This window comes from Schistocerca piceifrons, chromosome 1 (assembly GCF_021461385.2).
Source record: "Schistocerca piceifrons isolate TAMUIC-IGC-003096 chromosome 1, iqSchPice1.1, whole genome shotgun sequence".
NCBI lineage: Eukaryota > Metazoa > Arthropoda > Insecta > Orthoptera > Acrididae > Schistocerca > Schistocerca piceifrons.
In genome coordinates this window covers 347,021,310-347,036,885 of record NC_060138.1, presented here as the reverse complement: position 1 = coordinate 347,036,885, position 15,576 = coordinate 347,021,310, and the positions used below count along the sequence as shown (strand labels likewise).

General features: G+C 40.4%; 1 protein-coding gene across 2 annotated transcripts in view; it reads right to left on the bottom strand.

The window, feature by feature from the left end:
- Positions 1-1,344: 1,344 nt before the first annotated feature.
- The window catches only part of LOC124786644 (intraflagellar transport protein 88 homolog), a 100,952-nt gene continuing 86,720 nt past the window's right edge, over positions 1,345-15,576 (bottom strand). For both annotated transcript variants that reach the window (XM_047254281.1, XM_047254280.1), the window contains exon 17: positions 1,345-1,944. In XM_047254281.1, coding sequence (XP_047110237.1) covers positions 1,820-1,944 — 125 coding nt within the window. In that variant the 3' untranslated portion in view covers positions 1,345-1,819. The remainder of the gene's footprint in view (positions 1,945-15,576) is intronic.

Below are 15,576 nucleotides of genomic sequence, written 5' to 3'. Positions count from 1 at the left end.
TTTCACTAAGGGTACAAAGACCACATATGAACATCCTAAGGGACAATTGGAAAGCATATAAAATGTCTCACTGAACCTGTATACATTTATACTTGTTAAAAAAGTCCCACCGTCTGGCTACAGAGGAGCATTCCCCTTGTAACTCAGTAACACTTAGTACTGGAGCAACTGAATTACATTCTCTGCCGGGGTTACGATTACCTCTCATCATGCCCTGAAATGAGAAATATCCTGCCCCTCCAACAGTGGTATTTCACCGTCCACCGAACCTACACTATATACTTGTCCATCATTACACAACCCCTGCCCCAATCCCTTACGTCACCTCATACCCCTGTAATAGACCTATTTGCAAGACCTGTCACATACATCCTCCCACCACCACCTACTGCAGTCCGGTTACTAACGTCACCTATCCCATCAATGGCTGGGCTACCTGTGAAACCAGTCATATAATCTACAAGCTAAGCAGCAACCACTATGCTGCATTCTACCTCGGCATGACAACCAACAAGCTGTCTGTCCGCAGGAATGGCTGCCAACAAATTGTGGCCAAGAAACAAGTGGACCACCCTGTTGCTTAACACACTGCCAAACATGATACCTTTCATTTCAGTCACTGCTTCACGGCCTGTGCCGTATGGATCCTTCTCACCAACACCATCTTTCCTGAACTGTGCAGGTGGGAACTTTTCCTGCAATACGTTCCTGTAACCCTCCTGGTCTTAATCTTTGTTAGTCACTGTCCTCACCCATCCAGTCTCTTCCCTGTTCCAATTCCAGCACTACACTGCTGTCATTCCACCATGACAAACAGTCTTATTATTTCTCTCTTTTTCCGTTACTTCCTCCCCCTCACCCCCTCCCCACCTCTCCACTGCTCTCCATCTCACCTGCAGCACTTCACTGTCTGTTGCCACCACCACCATACTATCCCTCTCCCTCCACACCCCAGCCTCCTCCTTACTCCCACCCAGTCATCATTCTCATCGTGAACTGGTGCTGTTGCTCGCAGTGTGGTTTCAGTCGCCTGAGACTGCAGTCGTGTGTGTGTGTGTGTGTGTGTGTGTGTGTGTGTGTGTGTGTGTTCTGTTGTTGTTCTTCCTGTAAAGCACATCACAGACAGTTCACTCAAAAGCTGGTGCAATTTTATGAGCTGTTACATGTATTTATGAGCCATTCATCAATTAATAGTTCCCCTCTTAGAATGATATTATGTAGTGTAACACCCGACAAATTATTTTCTGCTGAAAAAAAAAAATTGTTTTAGCTTTAAGTAAAACTATAAGATATTGTTTGTGCATTACTACTTTAATAAATACACAAAATGAATAGGTACAGTCACACATGAGATTAGCACCTCTTAATTACAGAGACAATTTCTTTCTGAAGAGAGGATTAGGTATGGTCTATCCACAGGCTTCATTACATTTTTTGCTAGTATTAATGACTAGAAGCACATTGTATGAAACATGCAATATTCTTACAATATAGTAACTGTAGGTACAAAAGTTATATTTAAAATAAACTAAAGGCAGTGCATCTTTAATAAGTGAGATCTGTGGACGGAATTGTCACTAACTGTAACATATAAGCAGATGCTCATGAAGCCATAAAATTTAAAATGTATTCATGTAAGAGAGAACAGTGCATGGAATTCTCTTAATTCTCATACAGTCTCTGCTGAAGTGTGATATCTGTATTCTTACATCACAGACTTTTTACCAATGATTATTTTGCAACATATGTTGTGCCACACAAATGAGGAAAGTAAATATTATGCCTTAGGCCTTGAATATCTATACCAATACAGAAATATTTATTCTGGGAGTAGGTCATCCCCAAGTTCCTCATCAGCAAACTCATCATCTTGTGAAGGTTTGCGTCCAGCTGATGTCCGTGGTCTTTCTGTAAGTGGTCCCAAAGGATCACTGTAACTGGCATCTGAAATAAGTAGTTTTAATAAAGTTATTTCCCAATTACATGCAACAATAAAGTTATTTCTCAATTAAATGCAAATAATATTGAATATTAATAAGACAATTATTTCTATCTTGAAGCAGAAACCTTGAGTTTTTTATTATATGCCTATAGGTAAGTACTTACATTTTATGTCTATACACAATAAAGTGGAGAAGAAAACAAGCTGTATGTATATATGTCGGATGCTTAGGCATTAAATATGTAGAAGTGTTAGCTGAGCAGAATTATGTCCGTCAGTAAATCTTTGATAATTTACAACTTGTCTAGGTATCTGAAACCAGGTTGTGGTAGCCCAATTTATGATTTTCATAATGTTATAATGATGGAAAAAACCAAGCTCTTACATCCAAATAACGAGAAGCATCCCACTCATGACAGAATACCATAATGGACTTCACACATAAATGAATAGAAGGTAAACAACATTTATTTAAAATACGTTTGGAATCAGAAGGTTTTTTTGCAAGTCGTGACTGTCTGTGTAATACCCTTGGTTAAATTTAGCTGATTTAGGCACAAATAATAGTTTATTTTAATACAGTCAGCAGACTGAGTTTCAATGAATGTTGTGTGTGTGTGTGTGTGTGTGTGTGTGTGTGTGTGTGTGTGTACACTAGCTCAAATTTACATACTGCCAGAACTTTCCATTATTATGAATGGATCAAAAAACAGGCACAACAACTTCATTATCCACACAAACCCATCCCTGATAACCTACCTACACCACTGACAGATATGTCAGTGGCGTACCTCCCATCATACAATCACCACAATTTTGTCAGACTCTAATATAGCCTACACAATCATCACTACCCCAATGTTCCAACCCAGAAAATTGATATCACTGGGAACCTGCATCATACACCCACCTACAACCATCAACTCCAGCCACATGGCTGACAAAAGTCACAGTTCTACAGACTGAGCCATAATTAATGTATGACATGAATTGTTTATAATGAGGATAGCAAATATTCAATTTGTATGTACTTGGTGGTACATTAAATTTTATGCACTGTAGTGTGACTCAGACCTAAATGCGAATTATTTAGGAATAAAGGAGATGATCCACTGAAAGGCAGACACAGTGTCATTGATAAGTACACAGACAAAAGGTGCAGAGCTTGGCTAGATTTTGGAATGCACTTCCTTTTTCAAGCTTGCAGGACACACACACACACACACACACACACACACACACACACACACACACACACACACACACTACGGGTGGGGATGGGGGGGGGGGGGGGGTGGCAGTGAGTTACCTTAGGTCACACACACACACACACACACACACACACACACACTATGGGTGGGGATGGGGGGGGGGGGGGGGGGGGGGGAGCAGTGAGTTACCTTAGGTTTAGGCCAGGAAAGTTATGGGAGCAAAGGATGTGCTGTAAGGATAGCTCTCATCTGCACAGCTCAGAAAAGCTGGTGGTGGTGGGAAGGATCTAGATGGCACAGGTGGTGAAGCAGCCACTGAAATCTCACATGTTGTTCCCTGCTGCATGTTGTGCAACTGGGTGGTCCATCCTGTTTTTGGCAACAGTTTGGTGGTGGCCATTCACTGTAGTTGACAGCTGGTTGTTTGTCATACCAATGTACAACACTATGCAGTGGTTGCAACACAGCTGGTATATAACATGGCTGCTTTCACAGGTTTACCGGCCTCTGATAGGGTAAGATACATCTATGATGGGACTGGATTAGATGGTGCTGGGTGGATGGATTGGGCAGGTCTTGCATCTGGGTCTTCTACAGGGATATGATCCCTGTGGCAAGGGATTTGGGTGGGAGTGGCATAGGGATGGACTAGAATTTTGTGGAGGTTGAGTGGGTGGTTGAACACCACTTTGGGAGGGTTTGGAAGTACCTTGGGTAGGATGTCCCTCATTTCAGGTCATAATGATAGATAATCAGAACCATGACAAAAGATGTGGTTCAATCATTCCAGTCCTGGGTGGTACTGGGTGAAAAGGGGTGGTTGGTCCTTGGAGGTGGATATGAGGATCAGGTGTGTATGAAGATCTCTCATGCCATATCCTCACATACCCACCCATCTGCCACCTGCCCCGTCTATCTGCACCCCTAGCTATTCCACAGACGGCATGAACTGCTAGATGCTTTCCCCCAACTGCCTCCCTGCCTCATTCCATCCCTCACCCAACCCGACCCCACACCTCCCATCTCACCCCAGTATGCTCACTGTGAACCAGGAAAGAGCTGGCAGCCGACTGAGCACAGTGTAGCCAAGCTCTGTGCCTTTTGTTTGTGTATCTATGACGCTGCTGCACTTTTGCCATTTGGTCGGTCATCTCCTTCACTTCTAAATAATCCGTAATCCTCAACCAGAACTTTCCATACATTATCAGACCTAAATGCTTGTTACGTCCCACAAGCTATCCAAATCCATCTTCCTATAAGAAATATCAATGAACTTTGGAATTGGAAACTTGCCTTCCTCGGCAATTAGTCTTACACTCACCTTCACCTTTTCTCGTTCCTTCCATTCCGTGTGTGTGCCTTCCCCTATCTTTCTTCTGCTCAGCCCACTAGCTCCCCTTCTTCACCTGTTTGTCAAACCCTATTCAATCTCTTTTCACCGCTTTTTGCCTTGCCTCCTCTGTCACCTCGATTTCTTCCCCACAAACATATTCCCTCACATGAATTCTGCTCAATGCTTCGCAATTTTTCACTAATCTATCTCATTAATCAGCTGAAAACACAAACTTACCCTTCTCTATCCCTATCCCTTATTTCTTCATTTGATTTTTTCACCTACAGTAGTTCAGTGTTTCTTCTATACTTTTATTTCTTCCATCATTTTTGACTTTGTTTTTGTGCTTCTTCGAGTGTACTTTTTGACTTTACAACTATGTACATATCATTTGCTCTGTCCTCACGACCTTTCCTACACACTCTCTGTATGCTCTTCTTAATCTGAGTCTGAGTGGCCTACTCCACCCCCCCCCCCTCCCCTCCCCCTGACCCCTTGTCGCCAGACTTCCACACTGAAGTAGGAATGCTAGACCAACCCTGATAGTTTTGGTTTTGCATTTCTATTAGCTGTAGTAAGAATTCCAGCTTCTTAAAATAAGAACTGGCCAGTCCATCTTGCTTTATGTAAGTATAATCTATAACATGTGTAAATCTGCAATCAGGGTTGCCAAATTGCAGTAACTTCACACTGATTCACAAAAATAGCTGATTAAAATTCTTGCAGTGGAAGGGATAGTTAAGTTGCTGGAACTTAGATAGCAAAGGAAGACGTGATAGTTACATACTGCTTATGATTGCCAGATTGTGTGCTAATTTCCATGGTTAAATTCCAAACTTATCTGCACTGTGAGAAGATAAAACTTGAAACTTCCTGGCAGATTAAAGCTGTGTGCCTGACCTAGACTCGAACTCGGGACCTTTGCCTATCGCGGGCAAGTGCTCTGTTCGAGTCTCGGTCGGGCACACAGTTTTAATCTGCCAGGAAGTTTCATATCAGCGCACACTCCGCTGCAGAGTGAAAATCTCATTCTGGAAGATAAAACTTGTTGACGTTGATTTGTCTGTGGAAATGGAATGCTAAGCACAGTTTTTACTTTAATGTTTTCCATGAAGAGAAGACCATGCAGTGACACTGGGTTTCATCCTGTGTCTTATTCAGATTGCATCAACTCAGAAATAAAAATGGTATTACATTTCACAAGCCACACGATCAGCTATCCACCCAAGGCAACATACAAATGTAAACCAGCTGCATTACAATGTTGCACAGACTAACAATGCCTAAACTGTCCCAAATATTCATTAATAGATACTAGAGTTAAATTAGAATAATGCACAATGTAGTATACATTAAACTGAAGGGAATTCCAGGAAACTTGGAAGACAAATAATTTCATCAGAAGTTGTGGAGAAAAAACAGACATTGTACTGTCATCGATATCTTGCATTGTGAGTCTCTTAAGACTGGTAGCATCGCAGACACGACTAGAAGTGTAGCAGCAAGCTGGCACAGTCAGCTGCTATTTATGTCCAGACACAGAGCTCTATGCTCAGTCTGTGTTCAGCTGCAAGTTTGTGCCACAGAGCTATTTGAGTGTGTTAACAAGTGTCAGTGGGCAAAGTGCTGTCCATGTAGTCTACACAGTGTTGCTATCTAATTACTGTACTGTACGGTACTGCCAGTGAATTGAACACCGAGTATGTATGAACAATAGATTTATGCTCTAGGTATGACACCACATTGGTGACGAGTTGCTTCAGAACCTGTGGTTCTGTCTTCTTCCACACATAAGTTGGAGCACTTTGTTTACTGTTTTTGTGTATTCTTTCTGAATAATCATGTCCATTATATGCCCAAAATTTTCTCTGACACAGGCTGTTCTGTTACAGGGGCAGCACATTCAACTACTGCTGTAGAGCTTCATTCAACTGACACAGATGGCAGCTATGCCACAATGAGCTAATTCTGCACCCAAGTTTTCAAATTTTGTCAGCCAACAAGAGGACTGGACCAAATACCGGGGCAACTTGAGGTGCACTTCTCTGCTTACAACATACAAAGTATACAGCACATAGCTCATTTTATTGCTAATCTGGGTGCCAAAGAATTTTGTTTGTGCCTTAACTTATTCCCAGACTTTCATCCAGAAGACACATATTATGTGTCATTAATGCATGCACATTTTGAATATCATATGCATGTTATAGCTGCCCGTTACAAGGTCTTTCAGCTGAGGAAGCAGCCTGAGCAAATAAAATGACAGTGGATAACCAAATTACAGAGTCTCACCAGACGTTGTACATTCAAGTGTTCTTGTGGACTTTCACAAAGTGATGCTGTGCTCTGTGATGTTACTATGCAAAATGTGTCTCATGCATGCATTTGTACTGCAATTTTGAAGTTACTTCTCCTAACCAGGAAACTATTCTCCATTGCAGATCCATAGGATATTTTAGATGTGGCAGAAACTGACTTGCAAGCTCTGGCCATTTCGTTAGTTAAAAGAGCGAAACAGAATCAGTCCACAGTTTAATCAGAGGTGATTCATCATGCAAAGCCTAGTTTGATAAACAGTAAGTCACTGAACATTTTTGGTCTCAATTCTTTTGATTTGTTGATCTTGCTACTCAAGATAATGTCTTGCAAGTGAATGCTGGAGTGCCCCAAGACAGTCTCAGTAAATTGTGTAATAAGCAAAGCAAATTATTTCAAGAAAGACTTGGGAAAGCTCAGGATTTCAGGCTCATAAAACACTTAACGATAATGCTCAGCCAAGATTTTATCACACTAGGTCTGTCCCACACACAAATTGTGATCAAGTCGAGCAGGAACTACAAATGTGGCAAGAAATTGAGGTAATTCAACCTGTTTCCATACATCACTGAGCATCCCCACTGGCTGTTATGAAAAAGCTGTTGGGCAGATTATGGGTCTTAGCAGATTTCAGATCTACAGTTAATCCTATGAATGTGGTTGACTCCTCCCCCTTACCTCAGTCCAAAGAACTTATGGATAAATTGGGATAGGATCACTTCTTTTCCAAAACAGACTTACAAGAAGCATAACTGGGGGTGCCGCTGGTCAAGCAGGCTAAACATTTTTTTGTCATCAATATGCACTTGGAGCTATTCCAGTTTTGATGCCTACCATTTGGCAGTGTATTAACTCCCACGATTTTTCAACCGTTTTAGGAACAGCTGACAGTAAATGTACCTTCATTTTCCAACTACCTGGATGATATTGTGGTGTTGGGTTGCACACTAGCAGATCATTTATACAACTTGGAATGTCTATTCAAAGTGTTTTCAGAATAGGCCTCAAGTGTAACAAGGTAAAATCCTTGGGTCATGACATTCATTCTCAGGGTTTTAATCCAGCACAGTTGCATTTCTTGGTGATCCAAGATTTGCCAGTACCTCATGATGTTAAGGATCTGCAAGCAGTTATGGGCAAACCCTCATGTTATATCAAATTCACACCTAATGCAGCACAGATTGCTAAACCAGATGCACAGGAAACATGTTCTGTTTATGTGCTCCAAAGAAGGTAAGTACGCTTTTCAATGTTTCCATGATACCCTCATCAGTGATCACTGTCAGATTCATTTTGACCCAAACAAGCCAGTTACTCGCACAGGACTGGAGTGGTACTCTCCCACAAGGTAGGTTCTACTGACAGGGATAGGGTCTACTGACAGTGCACCTATAGTCATTTGGGAAAAGTGGTGCTCATCATTATTTAAATGGTAAACAAATTTCATTAGTATTTGTGTGGGTGATACTTCAGTCTTGTTAACCCATTCACTGCTGAGTGGGTCATAGCGTGTGCACTTCTGTGTGGAGTTGGGATGCTCCACACGGCAAGTGACCACTGTGCCGAGCACAATAAGGACATCAGCAACACAATTCCTTCCGTCTTTTGTTCATGCGGCATGCTGCATGCTGCACATCATGCATCTCCTTACAGGTCCATGTTGTTTTACTGATGGTTTGACAGTGCTTGGAAAGTGTCTTTCTCAAAGCTGCGAAGGATTTATGATCATCATAAAGACTGTGGGAATTTAGCACTCACAGGCCTAATGTGTTTTGTGAACATGCTCAATTGAGCTATGTTGCATATAGTACTTGTCCACTGTGCATAAAGACTCACTGTAATCCAACACACATCTTGGTTTAAATTTGTAGGTATTTCTTTGGCAGTGCATTTTTACATCTGCTTTCATTGCAGCTGCATGGCATGACATGAACATAGATACATCTCTTTTGTTATGCCACTTCGAAGCCATCATATTGTATATTGACATAAATTCCATCTCTCCTATTTGTAATGTAGCTTCAAGTTTTGGCATACCTTTCCTGTTCGTGCAAACAGTACATACTGCATTTGTTGTTCTTTTTGTTCACGAATAGCAAGTGTTACAGTGTGCATTTCCAATCAAAACCTCAGAATGCATATGTTCAACACACTCTGTTCCTGTCTCATATATATGTTGTTAGCATCACAGGCATGACGACTGTGCACCAGTATACAGGGTGAAGAAAAATATGCGCACGCGGACTTCGAAGCACAATTTCTCACATAATGGCAATACAAAAATGTCTCTCACAAAATTTCGTCCTGCACATGTTTCAGACAGTAAATGGACATTGAAGATCAGCAACCTGGCAACACTGTAATCATGTATATGGTAACTTCCTCTGTCAGGATGTAGCAGTAGTGCTGTGCAGTTGGTGCAGTGAATAACATTTTGGGTTAGCATGAAGGAGGTCAAGGGTTCGTTTCTGGGATGTGGATTATTTATTTTCATTTGCTAAAAGTAGACTGCATGGTATGGTATCCGGTATCTTAATCATCATGCAGCGATTAAAGTGGGTCTTCTACAAAACATTTGCAATTACGATTATGAACACAGAAATGGAAATACAATCATTTTCATTGGTCAGCTTTTAAAGAAACCTTTTGCATGTCATGGACACAAATTGTTTCACACCACTGCATCTACTAGATTCTAAACCTGTTTTCTATGTTCCTCCCCCCCCCCCCCCCCTCCCCCTCCAATGGTCCCATCGATTGATATCATTAATTACATTATTATTATTATTATTATTATTTCTTTACTTTCTCAGACGTTAAGTCTGGTTAAAAATGGAAAGTGACGCAGACCTTGATCAAGCGTCACTTCCTTTTAACTGTATGGTATGTGTTATATTGCATTAAGGAACTTTCGGGTAATTGAACATGTATCAATAATTACAGATTTCTGTAGTTGTATATATAAGTTTGGATGTAGCTGTATTGCATTGATGTACTGGTGGATATTGTGTGGTATGACTCCTGTAGTTGATAGTATAATTGGTATAATGTCAACTTTATCCTGATGCCACATGTCCTTGACTTCCTCAGCCAGTTGGATGTATTTTTCAATTTTTTCTCCTGTTTTCTTTTGTATATTTGTTGTATTGGGTATGGATATTTCGATTAGTTGTGTTAATTTCTTCTTTTTCTTGGTGAGTATGATGTCAGGTTTGTTATGTGGTGTTGTTTTATCTGTTATAATGGTTCTGTTCCAGTATAATTTGTATTCATCATTCTCCAGTACATTTTGTGGTGCATACTTGTATGTGGGAACGTGTTGTTTTATTAGTTTATGTTTTATGGCGAGTTGTTGATGTATTATTTTTGCTACATTGTCATGTCTTCTGGGGTATTCTGTATTTGCTAGTATCGTACATCCACTTGTGATGTGATCTACTGTTTCTATTTGTTGTTTGCAAAATCTGCATTTATCTGTTGTGGTATTGGGATCTTTAATAATATGCTTGCTGTAATATCTGGTGTTTATTGTGTGATCCTGTATTGCAATCATGAATCCTTCCGTCTCACTGTATATATTGCCTTTTCTTAACCATGTGTTGGATGCGTCTTGATCGATGTGTGGCTGTGTTAGATGATATGGGTGCTTGCCATGCAGTGTTTTCTTTTTCCAATTTACTTTCTTCGTATCTGTTGATGTTATGTGATCTAAAGGGTTGTAGAAGTGGTTATGAAATTGCAGTGGTGTAGCCGATATATTTATATGAGTGATTGCTTTGTGTATTTTGCTAGTTTCTGCTCATTCTGGAAAGAATTTTCTTAAATTGTCTACCTGTCCATAATGTAGGTTTTTTATGTCGATGAATCCCCTTCCTCCTTCCTTTCTGCTTAATGTGAATCTTTCCGTTGCTGAATGTATGTGAGGTATTCTATATTTGTGGCATTATGAGCGTGTAAGTGTATTGAGTGCTTCTAGGTCTGTGTTACTCCATTTCACTACTCCAAATGAGTAGGTCAATATTGGTATAGCATAAGTATTTATAGCTTTTGTCTTGTTTCTTGCTGTCAATTCTGTTTTCAGTATTTTTGTTAGTCTTTGTCTATATTTTTCTTTTAGTTCTTCTTTAATATTTGTATAATCTATTCCTATTTTTTGTCTGTATCCTAGATATTTATAGGCATCTGTTTTTTCCATCGCTTCTATGGAGTCACTGTGGTTATTCAATATGTAATCTTCTTGTTTAGTGTGTTTTCCCTTGACTATGCTATTTTTCTACATTTGTCTGTTCCAAAAGCCATATTTATATCATTGCTGAATACTTCTGTTATCTTTAGTAATTGGTTGAGTTGTTGATTTGTTGCTGCCAGTAGTTTTAGATCATCCATGTATAGCAAATGTGTGATTTTGTGTGGGTATGTTCCAGTAATATTGTATCCATAATTTGTATTATTTAGCATGTTGGATAGTGGGTTCAGAGCAAGGCAGAACCAGAAAGGACTTAATGAGTCTCCTTGGTATATTCCACGCTTAATCTGTATTGGTTGTGATGTGATATTATCTGAATTTGTTTGGATATTAAGTGTGGTTTTCCAGTTTTTCATTACTATGTTTACGAACTGTATCAATTTAGGATCTACTTTGTATATTTCCAATATCTGTAGTAACCATGAGTGGGGTACACTATCAAAAGCTTTTTGGTAATCAATGTATGCGTAGTGTAGCGACCTTTGTTTAGTTTTAGCTTGATATGTCACCTCTGCATCTATTATCAGTTGCTCTTTACATCCTCATGCTCCTTTGCAGCAGCCTTTTTGTTCTTCATTTATAATTTTGTTCTGTGTTGTATGTGTCATTAATTTCTGTGTAATGACTGAAGTTAATATTTTGTAGATTGTTGGTAGGCATGTTATGGGGCAATATTTAGCTGGGTTTGCTGTGTCTGCTTGATCTTTAGGTTTCAGATAAGTTATTCCATGTGTAAGTGTATCAGGGAATGTGTATGGGTCTGCAATGTGGGCTTTCCAATTGTGCGTAGAATTAATTGCTCGGGTGACTTCATGTTGCAAAATTATCACTTCAGGCATTTGTTGTATCATCTTGTATGAGTCTGTTTCTGCTTGTATCCACCGTGCATGCCTGTTATGTTGTACCGGTTTTGACCATATGTTGCTCCAGAAGTGTTCCATGTCTGTTATGCTTGGTGGATTGTCTATTTTAATGTGTGTGTTATCTATTGTTTGGTAAAATCTCTTTTGGTTTGTGTTGAATGTTTGGTTTTGTTTCCTTCTATTTTCACTTTTTTTGTACCTTCTAAGTCGTTTGGCCAATGCTTGTAATTTCTGCTTCTTTTCATCTAATTGCTCTATTGCTTCTTGTTGTGAGATTTTACCTAACCTTTTTCGTTTTTTGTCTGATATTTCATTTCTTATAAATTGTGTTAGCTGTCCGATGTCTTCTCTCAGTTTTTCTATTCTGATCTGTAGCCTGTGTTGCCATGCTGGTTTTGTGGGTTTCTTCTGTGTGTTGGTTGGTTCTGATCTCTGCCTAGTGTGCATATTTAGTGTAGTGAGTGCTCCTACATAAACCAGTAGTTGTAACTCTTCCATAGTTGTATTTTCATTTATTTTGTTGTGTATGATTGTGTTGATAGTTGTTATTGTTGTTTCGACTTGTGGGTTATTTGGTGGTCTATGCAAGAATGGTCTAATGTCTGTATTTGTGTCTTTGTATTCTATATATGTCAGCTGAAATTTCTCTTCTATATCTAACATGTGTGTCACTTCGTGTTCTATTTGTGCTTGTTCTGGTGGCTGTCTTAAGATTTCGTTTTCCTCTGATTGTTTAACTGACGCGTTTTGTTCTTTGTTTGTTTTGTCTGGGATGTTTGAGTCCATTACTGTATTTTCTTCTTCTAATTGCACATAATTTTGTTCCAGTATTTGTTGTACTTGTTGTTTGATGTTTTCTAATTCTGACTGGGGTATCCTGTTATTTTTTATTATTACACGGATCTGATCACCTAGCCATTGTTCTGTTAAAAATTTTAATTCCGGGTATCTGGTAATAAATGTTGTGTATACTTGTGATCTGTATCCAGTTGTGTTGGTTCCTAGGTTTGTTGCTTGGTAATAACAGAACATGAGGTGTCGATTAACTTCATCTGACCATCTCATCCTCTGTCTTTGTTTTCCTTCTAGGGTGGTTGCAGGAAGCATATCCTGCAAAACACCTCTATTTGGATTTAAATCATTTTCCAGTTGGCTAGCAGTGTCGTTACCATTGTGGGCGGGCATAGGGTTCAAGCATCGTCCCCGACCATGACGGTGCTTGTCCGAGGCTTCTTTAGTTCTGTCTTGAACCAAGTAATCACACTAAAAGGGGGGTTAGCCCTATTAGTGGTTTGTTCTTTTCGTCGCCTTTTACGACTGGCAGAACATACCGGAGGCCTATTCTTTTCCCGGGCCTCCACGGGGTTTATTATTATTATTATTATTATTATTATTATTATTATTATTATTATTATTATTATTATTAATTATTCTTGCCACATTTAGGACCATTAAAATCCATTAGGGCCATATGTTACCAGTAGAGCTAGCAATGTGCTTTGCAAATAATTTCGATGGGGCCATGGGGAGAAGGTACATGGGAAACAGGTCTGGAATCTAGTCAATGCAGTTGCACAAAACAATTCGCATCCACGACATGCAAAAGGATTCTTTGAAAGCTGACGAGTGAAAACAACTGTACTTCCATCTCCATGTTCATAGTATATTATTGTAAATGTTTTGTAGAAAACCCACTGTAATCTCTGTATGACGATTATGATGCCAGATACCATACCATGCAGACTACTTTCAGCAAATAAAAACAAATGTGTCTCAACCCAGAATTGAACCCTCGATCTCCTGCATGCCAATCCAAAACACTATCCCCTGCACAATCTGCACAGCACTTCTCTATCTGCTGACAGAGGTATTTGCTGTACATGTGATTACAGTGTTGTTGGATTGCCAATGTTTAGTGTCCATTTACTATCCGAAATATGCGCAGGACATAATTTTGTGACAGACATTTTTGTGTTGCCAGTATGTGAGGAATTGTGCTGTGAAGTCTGAGTGAATGAATTTTTCTTCACCCTGTACACATTTCTAGCAGTTAAAGGAAGGGTTTAGGACCACAGGTCACAGGCAGCCCTGTTTACTCTAAACCTGTCCCACCATGGACAGCACAAAAGTTGTAGCAGTGGGCCCTAATGTTATACATTTAACAGTATGAGCAACTGTACAAGCCCACAACTCAGCATTCCAACACTGATTTGTTGCCATGGCTATCAGTGGGTACCAACTACACCTTTCATTTGTCTGAAAATTCCCTTTTTTCATATAGATTCCCAGGATTTTGACACACTTTGTGGGTTTCCAATCAACTACGAACATACTGAGCATGAAACTGTATCTGACACAGTTCTTTGGGCAATTCTGCTGTATGCCCACAATGTGCGGCCTCCACCATATCTACAGGAGATCTCCACCCCCCCCCCCCCCCCCCCCAATCCCCACCCCCCATGTGCAATTATTTTGCACACCAGCACACTATTTCCGCATTTATAGGTATTCTCCTCCTCAACATGGAGAATGCCAATGCATGAGTCCTGGTCCCTTTGTCCCTCCACTTTTAGGTGCTCCAGGGTCATTGGTGAGTGGTGCATACCAACCAATTACCTCAGCCCCACTAAATGTGGCTGCATATGGATGCCCAAGTAGAACAGTTGACCATTCACTGCACACAGCCTACGCAGAGCTTCAGTCTTGCTCCAGTGCATGTTGTTTTGATTGGCCATGACTAACGGGACCATGGCAATGTCTTCATTTGGATTTTGCAGGACCATTTTGGAATACTTTATGGTTGATGGTGGTGGATTGATACAGCTAGTTCTCATTTGTTACATCAATGAAGTCCACCACAGCTACCAATATAGTGCTGGCCCTCACCACAATCTGTTGTTTTGAAGGGTTGCCTGAAGTTCTCTCCAACAGTGGAGAACAATTCACATTGGCTGACTTTCATCAGTTTTGCTAGACTAATGGCATCCAGCAACATCATGCCACAGCCATTTCATTTGCAATACAATGGAGAAGCTGAACATTTTGTGCACACTTCTAAGGCACAAATGGACAAGCGGCATTCCTCCAGCACATTGGTTCAAGCCCTCAAGAAGTTTCTCTCCTATCGTTCCTTGCCATGAGACAGCGAGTAGCTGCTCAAGCTCCTGCATGGTCATTGACACCATACGCTTCATCATCTCCTGCATCCACTGCTAAAGCCCTATGTTATGCTGTGCCCCATGAAATTTCAGTCCCAGGACACTTGTGCTTTTCAGGGTGATTGGCAAGGGTCAGTGATGGGAAATAGGCATTGGTTACAGATGTTTTGGCAGATCTTTGTGTACCAACCAGAGTCCAATGGATTGCAGCACCAGAATCAGAACCAATTGCCAAACCAAGACATGGCTGAGGCCACGCCTACATGGAAGATTTGCATTGTTCTTACAGCCAATCATTATGTACGTCAGGCCATAGAGCTCTATGCTCAGTTTGTGTTCTGCAGCAAATCTTTTACCAAAGGGCTATTCTGGTGAGTCAACAAGTGTCAGTGGACAAAGTACTGTCTGTGTAGTCTATGCAGAGTGTCTCTGCTAAATTACTGTGCTGTACTGCCAGTGAAATGCACAAGTTCGTGTTAATAGTGGATTTACGCTCATTTCTGTGCC